The 25,905-nt window shown below is 38.5% G+C and overlaps 1 protein-coding gene across 2 annotated transcripts; it reads left to right on the plus strand.

Annotated features, from left to right (window-relative positions):
• Positions 1-3,195: 3,195 nt before the first annotated feature.
• AKIRIN2 (akirin 2) lies at positions 3,196-25,905 on the plus strand. 2 transcript variants are annotated; one of them, XM_070376615.1, is made up of 5 exons: positions 3,196-3,985; positions 20,520-20,663; positions 22,457-22,606; positions 24,886-24,957; positions 25,217-25,905. In XM_070376615.1, the coding sequence occupies exons 1-5, from the start codon at positions 3,751-3,753 to the stop codon at positions 25,225-25,227; spliced, it is 612 nt and encodes a 203-aa protein (XP_070232716.1). In that variant the 5' UTR covers positions 3,196-3,750; the 3' UTR covers positions 25,228-25,905. The 2 variants fall into 2 exon arrangements, with proteins under 2 accessions (XP_070232716.1, XP_070232717.1); XM_070376616.1 differs by lacking the exon at positions 24,886-24,957.

Here is a 25,905-nt window from a genome sequence, read left to right on the forward strand (position 1 = left end):
AGGCTTCTGCTGCTGTTGCTAAGTTGCTTCAGTCGTGTCTGACTCTGTGCGACCCCATAGACGATAGCCCACCAGGCTCCCCCGTCCCTGGGATTCTCCAGGCAAGAGCACTGGAATGGGTTGCCATTTCCTTCTCCAATGCATAAAAGTGAGAAGTGAAAGTGAGGTCGCTCAGTCTTATCCGATTCAAGCGACCCCATGGACTGCAGCCCACCAGAGTCCTCCATCCATGGGATTTTCCAGGCAAGAGTACTGGAGTGGGGTGTGAGATAGTACCAATCAGAAGTTGCTAGATTGTTGCAAAACTATTCTAAATATTTCAAGCCTTTAAAACTTGTTATAGGCCTTGTGGGGCTTCCCTGGTGGCTCAGACGGTAAAGAATCTGCCTGTAATGCAGGAGACTTGTAGTTGCCGCAAGAGAATTCTGGCCTGTGTGGGTCACTGAAGCCTTTAGCTGTACTGTATATTTAGGTTCACGTGGCCTGATTCAACTTATTAATGCATTAAATATAATTCTCTTTGCCTGTTGATTAACAAAATAAAAATTCATTTTTAAATTTGTTAAGACTTAAGGCCATGTTAAGACTTACAGCCTTTCAAGTTTTTTTTTTTTAGTGTAAGAAATTTGTTTAGGTTTTTTTTTTTTCCCCTCCTTCAACAGTTTTCTTCTACCCTAAAAAGGTTGCTGTAATATTTTCATAGGTATCTATCTTAAGGAATAAGTATAATGTGGATTACTGGGTGGATAAGGTGATTTTAAAATGTTTGAGAAACAGTCAACGAGTATTTGAAGTGTGCAAAGTACTAAGCTATTGGTCAGGAGCTAATCCAGTGGTGGGAGAGGCAGAGTCATGAGCAAAGAATTAACAGTACTACAATGGGGAGGGTAATAATGAAGATAAGTGTCTCTTTTTCTATGAATCTATAAAACGAATTCAGACTAGATGTGCTTCGGGAAGGTTTCCTATAGAAGACAATGCCTAGGTTGAGTGTTACAGTAGTTAGGCAAAAGGTATGGAAGAGAACCTGAGCAAAGACACAGAGGTGAACTGGCAAAGTTCTCCTTCTTCCTCTAAGCTGAACAGGTTCCTTAGTCACTGGTAGGAGAGGCTGCCCCAGCCCGCCCACTGTTTTAATCCTAACAGAGAGCCTTTAGCAGATATGCAGTGCAGTGGTGATTACAAGGGTAGTTATTATGACTAAAATGTCAAGGTTTACCAGATAATCCCTGCCACCTTTACACACAACTCTTTCCTCCTTTTCCAGGCAATCATCCTAACTCAAATAAACACAAGCCTCTTTATTAGTTTTCTAATAACAGAGTACCACAAAGTGGGTGGCTTAAACAACACAGTTTTCGGTTTTATTGTCTCATTGTCTGGAGACTAGAACGCCGAGGTCAAGATTATCAGCAGGGCTAGTTCCTTCCAAGGGCTATGAGGAAGGATCTGTTCCATGCCGCTCCCCTAGCTTCTGATGATTTGCTGGCAATCTTTGGCTTTCTTTGCTTTGTAGATGCATCATCTAGGTTGCTGCCTTCATGTGCACATGGTGTTCTGCCTGTCTGTGTCCAAATTTCCCCTTTTTACAGAAGGTACTAGTCATATTGGATTAGGGACCCACCCTATTCCAGTATGACATCATCTTAACTAATTATATCTGAAATGATCCTATTTCCAAATACCTTACATACCAAGATACTTGGAATTAGGACTACATATACATTTTGAGGAGACACAATTCAACTCCTAACACTCCTTTTCCAATTTAAGTTCTATAATTTCAGGTTAAATCTTAATTTCAGAAAATATTTACCAGGATATAAATGCTTTGTTGCTTGTTTTCCATAGGTTAACGTACCTTTTTCTACTCATTTACATAAAATATGTATATTGTGTTATTTTGACCATATCATAGATTCCATGGAGTGTTTAGAATTTAGTAAAAATGTATCTATTAGATGTCATAGTTCAGCTGCTGTTGCATTAAATGTTTATCTTTTCTCAAAGATTATTTTCCAAACAGTATGTTAAAATTAGCACAGCTTAGTTGTTAACACAGAGTGATGACTGCTGATCTTTGAGGAGTTGAACAGTTCGTAAAACAAGAATAAATGTATTAAACTATTGTCCAAAAATGGTGTAAAGAATAATACACAAAATGGTACATCTTTTAGTTAATAAATAACAAGAATAAATAAGCATTGGAAGCCTATATTTTATACCTTTCACTAGATAATTATGGCATTCACATAGATAACTAGTTTTGTATTGGACTGGTTGGTGATAGCTTCCATATGCAAAGGACAAAGGATAGTTTTTCACATAAATCATTTTTTTTTTTGTTTTTTTTTTTACTAATGCTGTATTTGACTTGCATTTTAGGTACCTGATTAGAAGTATCACTTTTATAAAAAATTTTTTTCTCTGCTTACAAAATGGGTCTAATATCTACTCTCTAGACTTTCCATTGTCTTTCATTTTTTACCGTTCACAAGATATACACCAATATTGAGATAGTACAACTTCTGATATTAGCTTTTTATTCAAACCAGAACAATTTAGTTCTGTACGTCGTTCAAATCCTATTCATTTATAGGGTAAAGCTGGCTTTGCCGAGTAAGTGGCTGCAAGCAGCTATCTGGAAAGGGCAACGCATAAAGTTCAGTTCAAGGTTCCTGTAACCTGATAGTATCACTGTTCTCTCCTGCAATTCTAAATAGGTTCCAAAAATCTTAGTATTTCCTAGCCAGTCGATGTGACAGGTTTTGTTTCTGGCACTGTTTTAATCAGTCTTGAACTGTTAGGTTGGTTTCGTTTTCAAGTTCCCGGTTGGTAAATCACTGTGGGAGCGTACCACGATAACTACTACATGAATTTTAAAGCTTTTTCAAAACCTGCTTTCCCTACCGGTCGGCTTTCTTTTCTCCCACTCTCTCACGGGTTCGTTTTTCTCTTACCCTCAGTTCCTTTTACACTCAAGATGTGTAGGGGGATTTAAATTCCAATCCGGAACTCGGAATCGCTGGCCTTGAATGACGGGAGTCGTAGTTTTCGTGACTTCTCCCTAACCGCTTTTCACGCAGAGTCCTCCCTGCAGCAATAAACTACAACTCCCAGAATGCATGCTCGGGCTCCCGCCCCCCCGCTATGCGCACGCGCCCTGAGGCCGCAGGATTTGAATCGGCGGCGTTGTTATTGACGCCATATTGGGGCCGGCGGCGGGTGGAAGAGTCAGACAGTGCAGGGGGAAGCGGCTGGACGTGTTTGCTGGAGCTCCTGCCGCTGCCGCAGCCTCAATCTCGCCGCGTCGACCACCGCTCTCTAACTTCGGACGGTATTCGGGCGTCTTAGGAGCCGCGTTCTAGCCTCACATCTCACGAGGCTGTTATTGACTTCTGAAGGAACCGGTCTCCGCGCAGGAGCGCCTCAGGCGCGGCGCAAAGCCCGAACGGACGGCGGGGGCGGCCGGAGCGTCCCCCGGGGGAGCCGCGCCTGAGGAGGCGGAAGAGCCCCCCTGACGCGGCCAGCGTGAGCCGCCGCCACCTACCCTCCTGCTCTCGCCCCGGCCGGCCCGGGCCACTGCCCCTGCCGCGGAGGCGGCGGCAGCGGCTCTGCTCCCCTCGCCGGCGCTCCGCCAGCCGGCTTTCCGCTCTTGAGCCCGTCGGTTAGGCTCTCTTCGGGGCCCCGCTCTTCCCCGCTTCCTTCGCCCTCCCTTCCCTGACTCCACCCGAGCCCGGCGCCCCGGCCATGGCGTGCGGAGCCACTCTGAAACGGACTCTGGATTTCGACCCGCTGCTGAGCCCGGCGTCCCCGAAGCGGAGGCGATGTGCGCCATTGTCGGCGCCCACCTCTGCCGCCGCCACCCCGTCGTCGGCCGCCGCGGCCACCGCCGCTTCCTTCTCGGCCGCCGCCGCCTCGCCGCAGAAGTATCTCCGAATGGAGCCATCTCCCTTCGGCGACGTCTCCTCCCGTCTCACCACAGGTGGGACTCGGTCTTGCGGAGGCCCGGGGGGTGGGGGGCGAGGGATGAGCCCGCGGGACTGGGGGTACAGGAGGGCTCTCCGTCCTTAGCAGAGTCCTCGGCGGCCACACTTTTCTTAAGGAGCTCTTTCAGTGTCGGAGACACAATAGGAATAGCCTGATACCGGGGGAGGGGGCGGGGGTGGGGTGGGTAGGGATGGTGCCTTGCCGGGTATTGTGAGATAGAGGAAGGTCTTTTTCTTTGGGCCGAATGACTGGAATCGAGCGTTTCCGTAGTCTGGAGAGCCCCAGCGGAAATGATCAGAGAGAGTGCTACACGGAAATCGAGGCAAACGAAGGGTCACACATTTCACCCGAATCTCGATGGCTGTCTTCCAGAATCGATGGGTTGCACCTATTAACTCTCGAACTGGGTGGTTTGAGGCTAGGCGGCCGCCCCTCTTCCAGTTCAGACATGGCTGATTTTAGTACGGAGCGGGTGGGGGTGGGGGAGGGATGTCACTGGGGCGAGATCTAGGCCTGTCATTAATCACCCACAAGAACGCCACTTTGGCTGAGTCAAGACCTGTTTCCTTAGCAGGGTCAACAACAAAGAAAATGCTCTTCCCGAATACTGTAATACGATCACACTATATATGTCTAGACCTTGAGAAACTTGAACTTTTAATGAAAAGCAAGTTGTATTGAAATTCGGGGCTGAGTAGTAGCTTTAGTTAAAAGTGCTTTATTTCTGCTCATGAAAGTACTTTGGAAGGAAAGGACTAGGCCTTGAAAATAATAAATCAACCCAAGATTCCAAGGGACTTCAGAATATTTTTGCTGTTCGTCTTGAAACATTTCCTGAAAGTGACTGGGCAGCTACCTCTTGACTGCTTTGTGCTGCGTTTGTGTCCTTTTTTTCCTGTACTTTGAAAATCCTTGTGTGCCCTGGCGTAGTCTTAAGATAGGCTTATGTGGACTGGTAGTGTAAATGTTTCCTTTGTGCGTGTAGCATGCAAAGGTTTCATGTGTGAGCCTTTGGTGATAATAAGATCTGTAGACAGCCTTTTCATAGCTTGATTTACGTGTTTATCGTCAGCTTTAAAAAGAAAATCTATGGGCAGTATTTAACTCTACTGGTAACTTGATTTGGAATTGACATAAGTTTTGTTATTTTTCAGGTCATACTTTTAAAATATCTTTTTCCAAATATATGGGGAGATCCTCAAATGCCTAGGCTACCATCTTTTGCTGTTGAAACAGTGTCAAGAATGAGTTCCTGGGATTAATACTATTTTCAGAGTTTGTCTTTTTAGTGAAAGACTATCACTGAAAATTGAAATGATACTGTGGAATCTGTACTTAATAAGGCCACTTAAAAATAGCTCTAGCTAACCAGCAGTAAATTTCATTCGAGGGGGTGAATTAATACAGTGTTATGTTTGGGAGTTAAAGTATATTGCAATGCTAAAATAGTCTTGAGCATATAAAGTAAGTCAGCTAGGGGCTATATTTGTCCTCACTATAAAGGGAATTAATTCAGAAAGAATTGTGATTCTTTGCAGATCTGTCATTTCGTTGATGTATTTGAAGCATTCACTAATGCAATTGACTCCACATTTTCTTATATTTCAGTTAAGTGGACCATTACTGTTAAAATAGTAAAATGACTGGAATTATTGAAATTGTTTAAGCCGGCTGATTCAAATTCACATTTTTCCAAAATATTGGTATGTTTCCTGTTTTTCAAGGTGTTTTTGACGTCTGCTGTAAGTTTGATCATATCCTGAATTCTAAAGTCACACACTAACTGGTATTTATTGATTCTCTGAAAAGTTTTTTTTCTAGCTATTTCAATTAGAGAACAGCAGTTAAAATTGATTAACTTTTGAGTTGCTAAGTTTTTAACTGTGGTCTTGGAATGACATTTTACATGTAATTTAATTTAGCCTTACGTTTACACGGCCAGTTTTGGGCTTGCTCTTGTATGGTTTTGGTAATGATGTCATAATGGGAGCTGCAGTGTTGTGCAGGTATCAAAGAGCTTCCCAGTTTTCATGTCCTCTACCTAATTTTTAAATTCCTATTTTAAAAGTGGTGATTCTTTAAACTTGTCTAGAGTGAATACCATATATCTTTAGCAGAAATAAGTAGCTAGGATTGGAAATGGAAAGCAACTTACCAAAATGAAATTGACTGGGGCTCTATGGAAGTTCTTTGTTTTCATTTCTGTGGGTTCAAATATAATTTAAACAATTTACAATTAGACTACTGAAGTGCAGTTTTTTTCAGAGCATGTGTATAATTTGTTATGAATTTACTTTTGTTCTCTGGATATATTTATATATGTGTTTTCTGATATGTTGCTGAAGTCATGTTGTCACTTCAGGAACTGGGTATCTTTTAAACTCTAGCTTTGTTTTTTTTGGTTGTTAGTCATCTCAGGAAGGTTTGACTTGATGACTGTTATTTAAATCAATATTTTTCAAACTATTGCAACTTAATAGGACAAAGGAAAGAACTGGCAAATAAAGTTTTATTGGAACACAACCATGCTCTTTTTTTTTTTTTTTTTGAAGTATTGTCCATATCCCTTTACAACAGAAGGGTCAAGTAATTGCGATAGAGATTGTATTTTCCCGAAGATCAAATATTTGCTGTCTGGTTCTTTTCAGAAAACGTTTGTCCAGTCCTCGTTGAGGGTGTTGGCAGTGAGGTTTGTAGTAATCTCAGGATGTGGAAAAAGAAAAGTGCATGATAACTGGAGATGGGGAGTGGCGGGAACCATTTGCTGTGGTTGGAAAAATGAATGCCTCTACTTAGCTTTATTAGTACTCATCCTGGCAAGTTTATTGAAAACTGATTTCTAAGAGTTGTATCCTTGTTGATTGGTTTTTGAAACCTCTCAATATTGTCACTTAGCGAAAAGATTATCATGACGTTCCCTAGAGCAAACATATTTTAATAAAATCAAAATATATGAGACTGTCAATCAAATCCAACACATTATTATTCATAATTGTGTAGTGAATGAATGAGTGGCTGAATGAAGTGATCCTTCTGTGAACTCAACCTATTTGTGAATTTGCTAGACAGGTTTATACACATCATTTGACTTGTTACTATTGCTCTAGTCTGCCTTAGGAATTGAGTTGGATGAAGAGTTAAATTCCTTTGTAAAAGCTCATTGTATTTGCTGGAAACTTGCCATTAAGAATGGAAATTGCAGCTTGTGAATGGGGAAGGGTTTACAGGAACTTAGATTGTTCTGTAGACATTGATGCATGCCTGCAAATGGAGACACCAGCTGGCTTAAATGAAGTATAAATGGTTCTACACAAACAAATGAGATGTCTGTTGGAGGAGGCAACATTTCACTTCAGATGTCATTTATATTGAGCCAGAAGTGTTTTTAATATTTTGTGGTTATTTAGACAGCTGTTAGGTTGCTTCTAGTTTCTCAGTGGATTTGGCAAATAAACTGTTTTTATGGTCTTTGTACTTTGGATTTTAAACCTGATATTTTATTTAGGACTGTGTATGTAGCTGCAGTTATTTAATAGTTCTGTGAATTATGCATTTAAGAATCATGTAAGTCTATAAGCCATTAAAAGCAGAGTGCAGTTGTATTCATTATTAAGCTATTTTGTTTTGAAAGTAGAAAAATGAAAGCCTATCTTGAGCACAGAAACACATAGTGTAAACATGTCTAGATCAGAGAAGAGATTTGCTAACTCTTTGTTAGGTGAAAATGCTCCAGTGTAAAGGAGAATAATAAAATTTCCTCAGTTTTCTTGAATGGCTTTATAGGAAAAAGAATATATTGTATATTACTCAGGCCTTTCCTAAGTGTTTAGATAGACAGGAAGACAGTGATAGAAATGCTTTAGTTTTGAAAGGTTGAGAAAGAGGTTCATTGGAAGTGCCCATTTTTGTGTATTTTTCTTCTTTGAAAAGAAACCTTTAATGATTCTTCCACTTAAAGAAAAATGCATAATGATAGCATAGGTTAAGTTTGGACCTCTTGGGTAGTTGGTTCACGAAACAAGAAACGAATGGTATTGGGTCTTTTCAAGTGCCCATAAGTGAATTGTTTACAAGGTTGAGTCGTGTCTGACTCTGCAGCCTCATGGACTGTAGCCCACCAGGACCCTCTGTCCATGGGATTTTCAAGGTGGAGTCGTGTCTGACTTTGCAGCCTCATGGACTGTAGCCCACCAGGACCCTCTGTCCATGGGATTTTCCAGGCAAGAATACTGGAGTGGGTTGCTATGCCCTCCTCCATTCCCAACCCTGGTTTCAAACCTGCATCTCCTACCTTGGCAAGTGGATTCTTTAGCACTGAGCCACCTGGGAAGCCCCATAGGTGAATTAACCAGCAACTTACAGTCCTTGCTAGTACTTAGTAGCACTAACAGTTACTACTGCTAACCCTCTGCTGGTACAGAATGCTGTCTATGCATATGTAAAACCACAATGCATTTCCTGACTTTGAGAAGACTGCCTACTTTCAGAAAAGTATGAAGAGTGGAATACTTGTTAAAGCCTATATGAACCTGTCTGGCATCTGCAGATGGTGAAGAGGTCTTCATAAATGACCTTAGTTTAAGAGATGCATCTTCAATTTTACTACTGAGCATAGGACTTCTAGAACTCAGCAGCTTACCATTGTTTCTCAACTTTCTAAACACACCTGAGAAATATGAGTGGCAGTTTTGTAGCAAAGACTGTTAGTGAAAAGGAATGTCCTCTGAATTTTGAGAGGATAGGTGGGACTTGTCTAGTTTGAGAATTACCTGCTTGCTATATCTTCTCAGTTAATGTCTTATACAGAGTTTTAAAATATCTACTAAATGTATTTGTTGAATTAAGGTTTGGGCAGTTTTAAGAAAAAATATAATTTCACTTCTCCTTCTGTGACAATAAAGCCACAATATGTGACAACATTTTTTAAAACTGTGACTCAGATGAGTAGTAACAAGAAATATAGTATTTATTTTAAAGACTTCAAATAGTATTTTGAGGCTCTTGAAGTGCACCAAAAGTATTCCTTCATGTTTCTGAATAGTGATGATAAACATGGTTATGCTGCTTCTGCTAAGTCACTTCAGTCGTGTCTGACTCTCTGTGACCCCATAGACGGCAACCCTACCAGGCTCCCCCGTCCCTGGGATTCTCCAGGCAAGAACACTGGAGTGGGTTGCCATTTCCTTCTCCATTGCATGAAAGTTAAAAGTGAAAGTGAAGTTGCTCAGTAGTGTCCAACTCTTCCTGACCCCATGGACTGTAGCCTACCAGGCTCCTCCATCCATGGGATTTTCCAGGCAAGAGTACTGGAGTGGGTTGCCATTTCCTTCTCCACATGGTTATGTGTATTACAATATTTGAAATAGCCCCATTTACAAGGATTTTACCATTTTCAAAGATTTTACATGATTTTTAGGACTAATAATTTGTACTATGAAGTTCTGAGCTTTCATTTCTAAAGGAATTGAATGATTTAAGTTAAAACAATTTTTTTTTGATGGGAAGATACTACAATTATAATTGAGCAGGGAGAGAATCCTTGCAGGTAAATTAAAATTCTAGTGTCAGCTTTGATCTTTATTTTGAGCCCTTTGATCACAGTTTTGCATTGTGCCAGATTGTATAATCTTTCTTGTGATGATAGGTTTTTGGGGGTAGTGGTAGTGGTTTTTATCCTTCCAGCGCTAGAAAAATAGCTCACAATATGCTTGTAGTTTGTCTTAGAGTATAACTGCTTTCTTCTCTTTACAAACTGTAAGTCACTAATTTTTATATGTCAGATATCATAGATCATCCTGAAGTATAAATGCTTTATACCATTTTGATTTTATTAAACCTATGATTTTTTTTTTCAGTAATGCAATTTTTGAACTTGACTGTATTTTTAAGTTCTCTGTTCATGTACGTGGATTTTCTTACCATATATTTTTAAATTCTCTGTTCATGTACCTGGATTTTCTTACCATTATTAAAAAATGTAAGTACTTTCTCTGAAAGTCACTTATTCAAGTTTTTGTGAACCTCCTTTGAGTTTCAGATTCTAGGCTGGTTAGGCAAAGAAAAGACAGTCTCTGGGTACTGACAAGAGTTGCAACTGCTGGTACTTATAAAACTATCTAAACATGAAGAAAAATACCATAAACTTTATGGTTTATCAAATACCTATTTTAATTCTCTGTGGACAGTTGTCCATATTAGCATTATTTTCACCTTTGACAGCCTGAGCATTGAAATTGGCTTACTGATTACATCACACTTTTACTACTGAAGCTTATTTATTGACTGTTTCTGAAATTGTTTTAGTCTGTAGTGTACATTCAGACTTTGGTTTAGTATTTATTTTCATTTCCCTTAATGTTAATTCTTAGAAAACTCCCTCTAAAAATCGAACTAAAGGGAGGAAGTTTGGAGAGAGGGACCTGGAAGAGTTGCTTTTCTTTCTTTTCTTTTTTTTAAAAAGCACAGCATCATTGAACTGATGTAGCAGTTTAATAGAATGGGAGTAGAATTTGAAAGGTTGCAGAAAGCCAGCTTTTCAAACATTACTTTCCTTGAACTTTGCCTTTTGTTACAAAAGATTGCCTTGTTCCTAATGCTGATGCATAATTCTCTGGAAGAAAAACTTTTCTAAGCAGTATAATTGGTTAAAACTGTAGGAGGTTTTAGGTGGTTGTGACAGATGGGGGAACCTGATCCATAGCTCAGGGTGAAATAGTACATTATCAGAGGCTGTTCTTGTACTCAGCATGTGTGGTAATGCTGACTTGTCAGTTTAGAATAATTCCTAACTGTTGAAACACCAATATATCATTCTAGTTAGTTACAGATGCCTATCCTCAGAGGAAGCAGTTTAAAGACACTTGAAGCATCCCTTGTATAAATATCTGAATGTAATACAAACATTTCTTACAATTAACCTGTTACAGTCAATGATTGTATTTGCAGGGTTCTAAGTAGATGAAAATTATGTGCCAAAAGCTTACTACCTTAACAGTCATAGAGTTTGATGTTTCATTGTGTGAAGTATTAGTAGTACATGGCGGTGGATCCCTCTATTCTAACTGACATTCTGTTTTCTGATTTATTTTCACTTCAGGTACTCATAGAATATTGACTAGGTGTACCAATATGATACTGGAGAGGGTAGTAGATGTTAAGAGGTTAGGCCCTGAGATCAGGCTTCAGTTCAGTTTAGTCCCTCAGTCGTGTCCGACTCTTTTCGACCCCATGGACTGCAGCAAGCTAGGCCTCCCTGTCCATCACCAACTCCCAGAGTTTACTTCTCCTGCCTTCAATCTTTCCCAGCATCAGGGTCTTTTCCAGTGAGTCAGTTCTTCACATCAGGTGGCCAAAGTACTGGAGTTTCAGTTTCCGCATCAGTCCTTCCAGTGAATGCTCAGGACTGATTTCCTTTATGTTTTTGTGCTTTAGGATGGACTGGTTTGCTCTCCTTGCAGTCCAAGGGACTCTTCAAGAGTCTTCTCCAACACCATAGTTCAAAAACACCAATTCTTCAGCGCTCAGCTTTCTTTATAGTCCAACTCTCACATCCATACAAGACTACTGGAGAATCCAAAGCTTTGACTAGATGGACCTTTGTTGGCAAAGTAATTGTCTCTGCTTTTTAATATGCTGTCTAGGTTGGTCCAACTTCTTTCCCAAGGAGCAAGCATCTTTTAATTTCATGGCTGTAGTCACCATCTGCAGTGATTTTGGAGCCCCCCAAATCAACTCTCTGTTTCCATTGCTTTCCCATCTATTTGCCATGAAGTGATGGGACCAGATGCCATGATCTTAGTTTTCTGAATGTTGAGCTTTAAGCCAACTTTTTCACTCTCCTCTATCACTTTCATCAAGAGGCTCTTTAGTTCTTCGCTTTCTGCCATAAGGGTGGAGTCATCTGCATATCTGAGGTTATTGATATTTCTCCCAGCTTGATTCCAGCTTGTGCTTCATCCAGCCCAGCGTTTCTCTTGATGTACTCTGCATATAAGTTAAAATAAGGCTTGGGTTTGCCTTATTCCAGCTGTATGACCTTTCAGAAGACATTGCAGTAAAGCCTCATTTTCCTCATCTGTATGCACTTGATAGTAGTATCTGCCTTCTGGGGATGTCATGAGAATTAAGAGCATTTCCTGCCCCTGAGTACTGGAGATAGTTACAGTTGGGCAACCTCAAATGGGACTTTTTACATTGTCCAGCAGTCCTGCCATTTATTTAGTGAATAACCTTGCCTTTTACTTGTACTTCATGGAAAAAATAGAGGCCAGCAAATGGCAGTGTCTTAATTTTCCCAGTACCTACTCTACCAGTGTTTTTGCATATTTTGTTTTTAGTATCACTGGGGAAGATTAAATGAGATAATTAAAGCCCTTTACATAGTGAAGGAAGGATCCCACTTGTCTCCAGAGGAACCTTAACCTCTGGTTTTTGTCTGTCAACCAGATCTTTGCTTTTGGCTTGAAATAGTGTCAAGCCTCCCATTATAAAGGAAATGAAGCATCCTTATTTTTCCTCCAGCAGGCATCCAGATTCCTCCATTTCAAAACTAGATTCAAAGAGGTTTCAGATAGTCTGCTTAATTCCACTGGGCTCTCAACTTACTCCTAGTATATTTGTACCTTCTGAGGCTTTTGTCAAGCCAGTGATGACTTCCATGGCACACAATCAATCCTCATCTTGTTTGACCGTCCTTATAGCATTTACACTGCTGACACTCCCTTCTTTTGAAATATCTTGTGTATTTTAACTATGACAGCAAACTGTTTTCTTCCACTTTTCCAGCTGTTTTTTGGTCTTCATCTGGCCATGAGTTCGTTAGTTCTAGATTCATTCAGCTCCACTCCTGGCTGGCTTAATAGTTCCTTTAAGTGTATATACCTATATATATACACATAGGCATATATATATATATATAAAGCAGAAATCAAAAAGCAAACGTGTTTATTCACTATCAGTCACATAATGAACATAGTGATTATGTTAATGTCATGTGATGAATCTCCTTAAGTAGGGCCAGTGAAGTTTAAATTGATTTACAAGGTATTTTCATGCTTGGGAAGTATATGTGTTAGAATTATAAAAGCCATCCGGGTGAGAGTGGCAACATAAATTAGATCATCCTTAATGTTTTTGTGCTTGTAATAATCTCAGCTGCTACTGCTTTCCTTCTCTTCCTCTCCCATTTCCTGGTATGTCCAATAATACATAAACCAAACACTTTTCTTTTTAATTGCCAGTAGAGTTATTTTAAGCAGGGGATAGAAACTTAAATGTCCATAGTTCCAGGCAAGTAATGATTGAAATAAACAAGATGGGGACTTGTGAATTCCAGTCTTGCTCCTGACCTGCTGCAATGCCTGGAAACTCATTAGAAAATGCTTAACCCAGGCTCCATCCTTTATAGGGTTCATTTTAACAGAGTCCCTAGGTGATTTGTGTGTGTGTTAAAGTTTTAGAAGCACTTGAGAACTTACACCCAAAAGGCAGCAGCCACTCTGAACTGAACTATGCCACACAGTCCAATACCCACCCCCAGCCACTCCCTCCCCATCAACAGTAGCCAGAAATCTGATCATTCAACTTTTGAATGTTGGCCACATTGTTTTGAAAAAAGTTCAGGTCAGACATGTCTTTGGACTCCATTTAATTCATGAATCATCAGTTTGCAACCTCTGGTTTCCAGATATGCTGTATCTCAATATTTATGTGTGTAAGTGTGTTTTGGGGGCCCTGATAAGTTGTTATGAGAAACAGGTTAGTTGTTTAGCTTGATTGTGTTGCCCTACAGTCCTCCTCAAGGAGCCTGCTCTTTATCCTTCCAGACCTTATCTTGTTTTGATGGCCCATGGTTATTTGAAATAGAAGCTGAAACTTGGCACTAAATGTTTTCCAAAGCTTGCATATTTTGTTTTGGATAGTTCAGTTTCCTCTTTCTCTTCACCATTTACTTCTTTCATTTTTTGTTCTTATTACTCTCTTTCTAGCTTGTAAGCTACTTGAGAAGATAGTAAAGAAGTAAACAACAAAAGCATCATGGTTAGCACATAGAATCTAATGTAATATAAAATAGAGGTATGAAACTGCATGTGTATCGGGAGGCGCTACCTGCTGACTGAGCATGGTTTGGATTCTTTGCATTAGTGATTTCCATTGTGTATTTAACTTGTAATTTATACTTAGACCTGAAGAATTTAATAAATTGAGCCATTTACTTCAAATAAGTAATTACTGTGTGGTACCAGTGAAGTAATAGAATTTGACCTGTACTAATTATAGTTATCCTTCTTCTTGTAGGGGATAAATGGATGACTCTAATGCAGTGAAATATAATGTAAATTTAGAATCTGAGTCACTTGCCTTTAAAATACTGTAGCCAATACTCTGGTGTTTATATAAATATATGCAGCTATATTATGCTTATTAGGATTCATGGTAATCCAAACAGAAGTTAAAACTGTAGATATACCTTGATAATCTTCTGTTAAAATTTGGTTTCAGGTTCCTTTAACATATCAATAATTGTAAAGTAAATTTAAAATGCCATCAGCTCATTTTTTTAAATTGGATAGCTCTTGACTGGATAAGAATATTATCCTTAAGGTTCCCTTAAAGGAGTGCTTAAGAACTATGCTAGTTTCTGATCAGATGATCTAGGAGAATAATTGAAATTACAAAGATGGGTCTCCATAGCAACTCTGAATTGTCTGCTTGATAAATTAAAATACAGACATGGCAGTGTCTGTAGTTCAGAGCTCTAGATTTGGTCTGTTATTTTATTTGGAACAGTTTCAGTTTTAGGTCTTAATAGCTACTGCAGGTTTTCTGTACTTAATTGTGTACAGATTTTCCATTTCATTTGTGTTCCTCCCTAGATCTGACAGGCTTTCAAGATTTATTTCATTTTTAATCTCATTGTTTGAGTTAATCTGTTTAGATGAACTTTTAGCTTGTTTCTTTCCAAAGGTACTCCATAGAGAAATTAGCATGTAAGGTGAAGATAAACGGGTCTTTCATACCTGAATTTGAAACTGTTAATGTTTGATCTAGAAACTATGTCAGTAGGAAAACAGGAAGTCCATACAGGTCTGGAGCAAAAATATTTAGTTTCATGTATCACCAATTTTTAGACATCTTATAGTTATGGGCTCTACTCTAGAAAGATACTTGATGATGACCCTGCACCCCCATCCCCCATTTCGAGATTCTCCTTTAAACACATTTCTAATTGCTTCTAATTCCATTTTCCCTTCACTCTCAGTCCTATCTTGATGCTATTTCTTTTACCATCATTAGCAGCTTTTTTTTTTTTTAATCCCTGCTTTCTCCTGTTTATATTGTTGACCTTGTTCATTGTGTCCAGGGTTTTTAAAGTAGTCGTTGGCAACTAAGATGAGTAAACAGGCTTTATTGTCTCAGGCCAGGGCTTTTCTTTTCACATTTACCTAGGTTTTTTGCTTATATATATATATTTCAGATATTCCAAAGGAATAGGCTCATTGATAATCTGCTTATTACAGAGAATTTCTTTAGCAACCTCAGTGATATTTACTAGATTTGGGAATGAAAATGCCCTTAGTCATAAATCTGCTAATACTGACTTTCACTTAACCTAATAAGTGCAAAAAGTCTTAATATTTTACAGTTAACCTTCGAACAATGTGGGCTTGAAGTGACAGGTCCATTTATGTGGATTTTTTTCACTAGTAAATAAAATAGTAAATACACGATCCAAAGGTGGTTAAATCCAAGGATGTGGAACCCTGCTGATGTAGAGGAACCATATCCTTGGATACAGGGTCAAACTACAAGTTACATGGACTTTCAACAGCAGGAATTCTGCACCCTGAAAATCCCCATGTTGTTCAAGATAAAAGTATATGTAAGAACAAGGGTGATGTAGTTTTAAGGATTTTGGAAAGGGATATACTACAACCATTTGAGTGTAGATTGTCTGAAAATACATATTTTGCTCTGTGATTTGCTGCGAATTTAATCTATGCTTCACAAACCAAATATGAAGTCTGCATGATTAAAACTGGAATGTGCAACTGATAATGTTAGTAAAGCTTCACTTTCTTTAATGGACTAGTAAATTTGTTGGCAACACAATGTCAGATGTTACATGTACTTGGAATATAATGTCATTTTAGATCCATAAGAGACGGCTAGATTTTAGTTTAAGATTAAGTGAATATAGGTACATTGTTGATGTATGTAAGGCCTTTATCTTGCTGATATGGAAGCAACTTAAGTTGACCAGATATGTAAATTGAACTTGTGAATTCTGGAATACTGAATCTGGGGAGATTTCTTGGTTATTGGCTTCCAAACTGCCTAGACCTCTGAACTGATGGAGATTGAACTTGAGGCTTGTATTACTAGTTAGCTGTTTGCTACTTTGTTATTGTTCAGTCACTCAGTGGTGTCAGGCTCTTTGTAACTCCATGGAGTGCAGCACACCAGGTTTCCCTGACTTTCACCACCTCCCAGAGTTTGCTCAAACTCATGTGCTTTAAGTCGGTGATGCCATCTAACCACTTCAGCCTCTGTCACCCTCTTCTCCAGCCCTCAATCTTTCCTACCATCAGAGTGGTGAGTCAGCTCTTCGCATCAGGTGGCCAAAATATTGGAACTTCAGCTTCAGCATCCGTCCTTCCAATGAATATTCATGGTTGATTTAGGAAAAACATCTACTTCTGCTTTATTGACTATGCCAAAGCCTTTGACTGTGTATTACAACAAACTGTGGGAAATTCATCAAGATATGGAAATACCAGACCACTTGACCTGCCTCCTGAGAAATCTGTATGCAGGTCAGGAAGCAACAGTTAGAAGTAGACATGGAACAACAGACTGGTTACAAATCGGGAAAGGAGAATGTCAAGGCTATATATTGTCATCCTGCTTCTTTAACTTATATGCAGAGTACATCATGAGAAATGCTGGGCTGGATGAAGCACAAGATGGAATCAAGATTGCTGGGAGAAATATCAATAACCTCAGATATGCAGATGACTCCACCCTTATGCAGAAAGCGAAGAAGAACTAAAGAGCCTCTTGATGAAAGTGAAAGAGGAGAGTGAAAAGGTTGGCTTAAAGCTCAGTATTCAGAAAACTAAGATCATGGCATCTGGTCCCATCACTGATGGGGAAACAATGGAAACAGTGATAGAGTTGAATTTTGGGGGCTCCAAAATCATTGCAGATGGTGATTGCAGCCATGAAATTAAAAGATGCTTACTCCTTGGAAAAAAAGACCAACCGAGACAGCATATTAAAAAGCAGAGACATTACTTTGCCAACAAACGTCTAGTCAAAGCTTTGGTTTCTCCAGTAGTCATGTATGGATGTGAGAGTTGGACTGTGACGAAAGCTGAGTGCTGAAGAATTGATGCTTTTGAACTGTGGTGTTGGAGAAGACTTTTGAGAGTCCTTTGGACTGCAAGGAGATCCAACCGGTCCATCCTAAAAGAAGTTAGTCTTGAATTTTCATTGGGAAGGACCAATGCTGAAGCTGAAACTCCAATACTTTGGCCACCTGGTGCAAAGTACTGACTCATTTGAAAAGACCCTGATGCTGGGAGTGATTGAAGGTGGGAGGAGAAGGGGACGACAGAGGATGAGATGGCTGGATGGCATCACCGACTCAATGGACATGCGTTTGAATAAGCTCCGGGAGTTGGTGATGGACAGGGAAGCCTTGCGTGCTGCAGTCTCTGGGGTCACAAGGAGTCTGACATGACTGAGCCACTGAACTGACTGAACTGAAATTGGGCCATTCACTAAGTAACATTGTTGATCGCATGTTACCAGTATTAAAGCATCTTAAGAGCACAGTGAGGCTTAGATGACATAGTTCTATCTTAATAGGTATAAAAAGCAATGCTGTAGCATTCAGAATTCTTCAGCTCTGCCAAGTGTTGACAAAGATGTGGAGCACCTGGAACTCACATTGCTGGTGGGAATGCAAAACATACAGTTACTCTGGAAAATGGTTTGTCAATTTCTTAGCCATATAATCAGTCCATCCAGTTCCACTCCTAGGTATTTACTTAAGCGAAATAAAAATTTGTCCACCTATGGGCTTGTACTTGAATATTCATAATAGCCCCCAGTTGGAAACGGTCCAAATGTCCACCAAAAGGAGAATGGATAAGGTGTGATATATACCGTATATACACAGTGGAATACTAATTAACAAAAAGGGATTACTTGTTGATGTAACATCATGTATGAATCTCAAAACCATTTTGCTGGGTGAAAGAAGACAAAAATCTACTCTTTAAGATAGCAGTTTTAGAAAACACAAAACTGACAGCAAAGTAGTGGCGGTAAAGGTGGTGACTGAGAACAGCTGGGGTGATAAAATTCTTTATTGTGGTTGTGGTGGTTCCAGAACTATGTATGCACTTGTCAGAACTCATCAAATTGTACTTTTAAATTGGTGAATTCATTTGTAAGTTGTGCCTTACGGGTCCTTGATAAAATCTCTTAAATTTTAGATAGTATGGAGATATATATAAAGCTAAATTTTTAAAAGTTTTACCATATATTTCTTCTCAGGCTAGAACTTGTTCAAGACTTTCAAATGAACAAATTGTTACAGCTATTCTTTTGGTACATTTGGTTGTGCTTTGGGTGAAGCAAAAGGAAGAATAAGTAATCTTGAGAACAGTTTTGTCACCACACTGATCAAAGAATAAGTCACACAAAAGAAGTTAAAGCCAAATTACTTTGTGCTATTATATTTGAAGTCTTCGTGAGTAAGCTTTGAATGGTACTTTTGATCAGCATGATGGTAACTGAACATAAAATGATAAATGAGTGAAGCCTGCTATGAGATCGAAACATCATTATTTTAGAAACCTCTTAAAGAATTTTGCTACTGAAAGAGTTATTTTTTGAAAAAAGGATATGTGTGCCTGACCTGGTTGGTACAGGATGTTGCACTGGTTTTATTGGACACCTCTGAATCTTAGGAAGCGTGTTTCTCTTATGGTGCTTAGCTGTTTAGTAGATAGCTATTGCTATTTTATTTCACATTGGTAACTTTGTTTTACAATTTCACATAAATGGAAAAGGACTGAAAATGATGACCATGTTTAATATAAACAAATGATAGAACATTTGAGAAATGTTATAGACTTTCAAACAACCATCCTGAGGCTAGTCATTCCAATGTGTGATTTTTGTATTCATGTATATTTAAAACAGATTTGTTTACACACAAAATTTTACATAAATGGACTCTTCACTAGATGTCTTTTGCAAGACATTTTTAAAATTTTTATTTTATTTGCAAGACTTTATTTTTTAATTGCTTTCTGGTTATAGTACTGAAACTGGCAGACTCTAAATGCTTAAGGGACTGATTGATACCCTTACAGTCTCTCTCTCAAAAGCTCTAAAAGTTCTTACTGGGGAAATTAAACTGAGAAAAGAGAAGTAAGATTTAAGTGTATACCTAAAAACATCTTCTAGTATTAACTTTTTCAAAAAATGATTGTTTTCATTTTACATAAATCTTTAGCCTTCAGTTGCATTTCAGTTCATTTTAAAATTGCATCATTTTAGAATGGTGTGGAATTACACTCCATTATATTTACAAAACATTTTATTGCCTGTTATTTTTGTTTACTTTTGCTTTTGAGTCGGGAATAACAAGCTCCCTGGGATGTAGTTTCCCATGGATATCCTATGAATTTAAGAACTGTGGTGGTGGTAAGAAAGTCTGTTTGAAGGGAGTGGGAACCTCAGGGAGGGATTTTCTGAAGAGGCTGGCTAACTGTCACTATTTTGAATTAGAAGTCTTCTGAAACTTATCATACTGGCCTAAAGGATATGCTGCTTCTTTTTCATTCCTCATTTGATGGTCGTGGTTCAAGAGGGTGGCACTGTAGTGTAGTGGTTTTTAATTAATCATCTTTTAATGAGTGATGTACCAATCACTTTACATGGGTTTTTACCCCAAAGATATAGGACAGAACTTTGCTGCTAAGACTGTGATACTCATCAGTTCTGTTGAGCTTAATATTAATGGCCATGGCTGCTTAATGTATAATGGTTTTTTAGTTGACATCAACTCTGTCATTTTGCTGACCTATTGCTGTCACCTCTCACTCTTGTGTACCTGTATTTTACATACTTCTCCCTGCTTCTAATTATTTATGGTCTTGGAAAAGCCTGTTTAATAGTTCTCTGTGTGGTGAATAAATGACCTTTGAGTCTGATACTCTTAGAATATGAGTGAAATACATGTTTCAGTTCAGACTCCCTTATCTTTACCATTGAATTAAAAACTTATTTTTAAACTAATGAGTGCTCAGAAAGAATGGCATTTTGGAATAGCTGGATTCCAGATGGTGTGTGTGTGTTATTTCTGATTGAGTGTTCCCGTTATGCTGAAATGAATTCCTCCCAAAACATAAGTTTTCTAGATATTTGAAGAGAATATTTTCAGTAGAACCCAACCTATTTTTTAACTTGAAAGTGTTTGTCTTGCCAAATTTTGACTTTTTTTCTTCTAGAACAAATTCTGTACAACATAAAACAAGAGTATAAACGCATGCAGAAGAGAAGACATTTAGAAACTAGTTTTCAACAGACAGATCCATGTTGTACTTCTGATGCACAGCCACATGCATTTCTCCTCAGCGGACCAGCTTCACCAGGTAATAAAAGAATTGATAAGTGTGAAAGGAATGTTACTTAGTATGGGAAAAAGGAAAACAAATTGCCTTTAGTCATCAAGCTCCTATTTCTCCTTGATTTTTGAAAAAAACATTAATACAGGTAACTCATAATCTCTTAAAAATATGGTACAAAAAAGGTAATAGCCACTTGGATTCCCATGACTCAAAGACAGCCATCTGTAGGTAACATCCCTTAAGTGGACTTCCCCATAAATGCTATGATTCATAGCCTCTATTAAAAAAAAAAAAATACAGCCATATGCTTCTCTGTCAGGTATAGATATACTTTGCCTTGGCTAAATACTGCATTCTACGGATTTCCCATAATTATTTAATAATGATAGACTTGAGATTTCTCCTATTACCAAAAATGTCCCTGAACATGCACCCTCACACACACTTGTCTTTTAGGATAATGCCTAAAGGTTGATTATTTTGATGCTACATCTGTTTTTACCTACCTTTTATTGGAGAGGATAGTTTGCATATACACTTAAAATTTTCAGTCAGTTCAGTCGCTCGGTCCAACTGTTCCAACCCCATGGACTGTAGCACACCAGGCTTACCGTCCATCACCAATTCTGGAGCTTGCTCAAACTCATGTCCATCGAGTTGGTGATGGCCATCCAGCCATCTTATCCTCTGTCGTCCCCTTCTCCTGCCTTCAGTCTCTCCCAGCATCACAGTCTTTTCCAGTGACTCAGTTCTTCGTATCAGGTGGCCAAAGAGTTGGAGTTACAGCTTCAGCAGCAATTTTTCCAGTGAATATTTAGGACTGATTTCCTTTAGGATTGACTGGTTGATATCCGTGTTGTCCAAGGGACTCTCACGTGAAGGGGATAAGTTGGTGAAATTTGGTAAGGGGAGGTAAGGGTAGAGACAGGATTGTATCGTGGGAAAGCAAGCTCCTCTCATTTGTCAGTTTACTTCTTATAAGCTCAGTTAACTGGCAGCCTCAGCAAAGCTGAGATTTTGAAAGTAAATAAAGATAGTTTGGTAGCTGTGGACTAAAGCTGGTATGCTTTATTCTTGTATATCAGTACACAAGAATTCTGGTATTCTGTCCAGCTGATGCTGGACACAGGACAAACATACTCAGTTAACTGGTCCCAGCCATCAAGTTAATAAAGAGCAGGTATAAAGAGGAATTGGGGCAGATAAACAGGACAAACAATTGATAGCAAATCTGTGTATTTCTGTTTATAGGATACTTGCAGCAGTGTTATCTTGAGTGACTGTCATAACCTGAGTTCTAAAAAATATTAATTTCAGATGTTCTTTTCAAGAAAAGAGGAATGATGTTTTTGGAAAATAAAAGTACCCTAAGTAAATACTTCAAGAGGAATGCATTCTGAAGAAATCTATCACTGTATAAGTGGCTGCTACATTAATAGTCTTTAAGGATGCTGAACTGTAAAATTTAATGTTGAATATTAGGAATATATTCTCAGTATTTATTTTTACAAAGTCTCTCGTGGCTAATAATTAATTTAAAACCAAAAAATTTATTGTTTGTATTTTGTTATTCTCTCAACTCACCTTCACATTTTCCCCCCTTATGTTTGATGGCATACATTTTGCTGTGTCTTTCCAAAGTTGTAAGCTGATAGGATTAAACCTGATTTAAGACTAGGGAAATACTGTGCTAAAGACTGATAGAAAAATGCTTTTATATGAGCACTGGAAATACTCACATGAAACCACCTCAGTTAGATGATGCTTTTCTATGATGCCTCTAAATCTGATGAGGTTTTTGTTCATGTTGTACATAGGGACTCCATCAGGAACATCCTCACCATTAAAAAAAGAACAGCCCTTATTCACTCTACGGCAGGTTGGGATGATCTGTGAACGTTTATTGAAAGAACGTGAGGAGAAAGTTCGAGAAGAATATGAAGAAATATTGAATACAAAACTTGCAGGTAAGAGATGAGTTTTAGAGTCTTTCCAGAAACTCATCCGAAGAAATGCATTCTTTCTCACATACATTTTACACATCAATTAAATTACCCCTTCTATACACTGGTAGGCATACTCTCTAAGAACCAGAGAATTTCATTTCAAGAAAGGAAATGAACTTGGCTATAGCTCATGGCCCTCCTTAGTGACTTTAAGAAATAGTATTTGTTAGCCATGTAGATGAGCAGCAATATTAGGAAACTAGATATTTCTTTTGATAATACCCTATGCTTTGGCTGTTTACAGAGAAGCCTGGAGGGCTACAGTTTGCTTGTGGGGTTTTTTTTTTAAAACACTTGGTTGTTTAAGTTATTTTACTTTTCCAAACTTTGAACTTTTTTATCTTGTATTGGGGTATTAGCCGATTAACAATGTTTGAGGTAGTTTCAGGTGAAGAGTGAAGGGACTCAGCCATACATATACATGTATCCATTCTCCCCAAACCCCCCGCCTCCCATCTAAGCTGGCACATAACATTGAGCAGAGTTTCATGTGCTATACAATAGGGCCTTGTTGGTTATCCATTTTAAGTATAGCAGTGTGTACATGACCTTTCCAAAGTCCCTAACTCTTCTCCTCAGGCTTCCCTGGTAGTTCAGACAGTAACAAATCTGCCTGCAGTGCAGGATATGTGGGTTCAATCCTTGCATTGGGAAGATCCTCTGGAGAAGGAAATGGCAACCTGCTCCAGTTTTCTTGCTGAAAAATCCCATGAACAGAGGAGCCTGGCAGGCTACAGTCCATGGGATTGCAAAGAGTTGGACTTGACTGAGTGACTAACCCTTCCTTCCTTCTCAGCAATCATAAGTTCATTTTCTTAAGTCTGTGAGTCTCTCTGTTTTATAAGTTCATTTGTATTGTTTCTTTTTAGATTCCAGATATATATAATTTCTCCTTCTCTGACTTCAGTTAGTATGACACTCTCTAGGTCCATCCATGTTGCTGCGAATGACATTGTTTCACTTTTATTAATGGTTGAGTAATACTCCATTGTGTATATATATATACACTACATCTTCTTTATCCATTCCTCTGTCAGTGGACATTTAGGTGGCTTCCACGTCTTCTTGTAAACAGTGCTGCAGTGAACACTGGGGTGCATGTATCCTTTCAGATCACGTTTTTCTCCAGATATATGCCCATGAGTGGGATTGCAGGGTCATATGGTAGCTGTATTTTCACTTTTTTATGGAACCTCCAAACTTCTCCATAGTGGCTGTACCAATTTACATTCCACCAACAGTGTAGAAGGGTTCCCTTTTCTCCACATCTTCTAGCATGTTTTTTGGATTTTTTGATAATAGCCATTCTGACCACTGTGAGGTGATATTGTAGTTTTGATTTGCATTTCTCTAATAACTAGCCATGTTGAACATCTTTTCATGTGCATATTAGGCCATCTGTTTGTCCTCTTTGGAGAAATGTCTGTTCAGGTCTTCTGCCCATTTTGAGTGGATTGTTTGTTTCGATGCTGTTGTCATAAGCTGCTTGTAAATTTTGGAGATTAATTCTTTATCGGTCACATTGTTTGAAGAGGTTTTTGACTTTGTACCTTTCACGATAATTTTGCATCAGTCTGAAGACTTGAAATTTAACTGGCACTGTGTACATAATTTTAACTGGCACTGTGTACATAATTTTATCAATCTGCTGCATTCTTTTAATTATCCAGAAAATTTTTTTCCATAAAATTGGATAATTTAAGTGTAGTAAATAAAATATGTGTGCTAACATAATCAGACTTTCCCCCCTGATTTTTAAGCCACAGATTTAATGGATATTGATATTGTAAACTTCATGCTTAGGGAGTTAGTGCTAATATAGGTGAGAGAATTTGTTAGTTATATAACATCTTTCTCTGTGGCATCTAATTAGGTTACAGGTGGATATTTGGATTAATTACATATTTTACTATGCTTTTTTGTCCTGTTTCCTCTCATTGCAGTACATTACCATTCATAGACTACTTATAATAATTTTCAGAGGAAAAATATCTTTACTTTTAATAAGAAATAAGCCCCACCCAGCTTATACATGAGGTTGTGTGATTTGAGCTGATGTGGGTTTCCTAAGCTCCATGCTCTTTCCATTTGAAAAGCTGTTACTATTGAGGTTGTGTGTCTAAGTGCCAAATAAGAATTATTTCACTATATATATATTGGACTTTTGAGTTTCTCTGGCCTTGAGAGATTAAGAGGGCATTTTTACAAATCATGTAATTGATAATTACCTCTATTTATAGAACAATATGATGCATTTGTGAAGTTTACACATGATCAGATAATGCGACGATATGGAGAACAGCCTGCTAGTTGTAAGTATTTCATCTTTGAACCAAATACAAGACAATCTTATGGAGATGTTTGTTATAATTTATTATAATTATCTTCATACACAAGAGAACTTAACAGTATCAAGGAGAAAAAGTTTGGAGGAAATAAGCAGTAAAATTTTACTCAGGCTTATTACTTTTGCTTATTTAAATATCTAGGGCAGTATATTAGGGATGAAGCTTTGGCGTGTTTAAATTTTGATCTGAACTTTGCACTCATTTTCCTTTTCTCTCCCTTTAGATGTTTCATGAATCACGTTTTCTGCATTTATGGGCTGCCTTGTTCCTTGTTGAGTTGTTGCAAGAGGTCCCAATTATGACATGCAGCAATGCCAATACCCCTCTGTGAATACAGGTTATTTCAAGCTTTCGTCAGTGGCAACCACTCTTAGGCAGCAACCGGATTTGGAAATTTCCTTGATGTCAATACCACCCGGATGTGGACCTTTGCTACCTGTATTAATGCCAGTGGCCTCATTTGCTGTATCATTACAATTTGGCTTCTATTAATATGTTTGGAAAGGATTAAAGCTGGTATTCTAAGAACATGCCCTTCACTGGTTGTGTAAATAAAACTGTAGAAAGACACTTCAGATGAAGTTAGTGTGATTTTAATTGTGCACTACAACCAAGCTATAACCAGTTGTTAATAATTTAGGATGTAATCCCAGGACATTATTAAGCAAATAGCCTACAGTGCTTCCTATGAACTAGTGGAGGAGGAGGGCATTTCTGTATTCCAGGACTTCTTGGGGTTTCAAATGGGTTTATATGATTTCCCTGTTGGGATTTTTTTTTTTGGTAGTTTTTATTTATTCTATCAGTCTTTTTAACGAATGTTTATAGCTGCATTCCCCCCACCGTGTATCATTGTTTTACTGCCCTTGTAGTACTGGAATTTAGTTGGAAGAATAAACCATTTACTTCTAA

Source organism: Bos mutus, chromosome 9, assembly GCF_027580195.1.
Source record: "Bos mutus isolate GX-2022 chromosome 9, NWIPB_WYAK_1.1, whole genome shotgun sequence".
NCBI classification, from domain to species: domain Eukaryota; kingdom Metazoa; phylum Chordata; class Mammalia; order Artiodactyla; family Bovidae; genus Bos; species Bos mutus.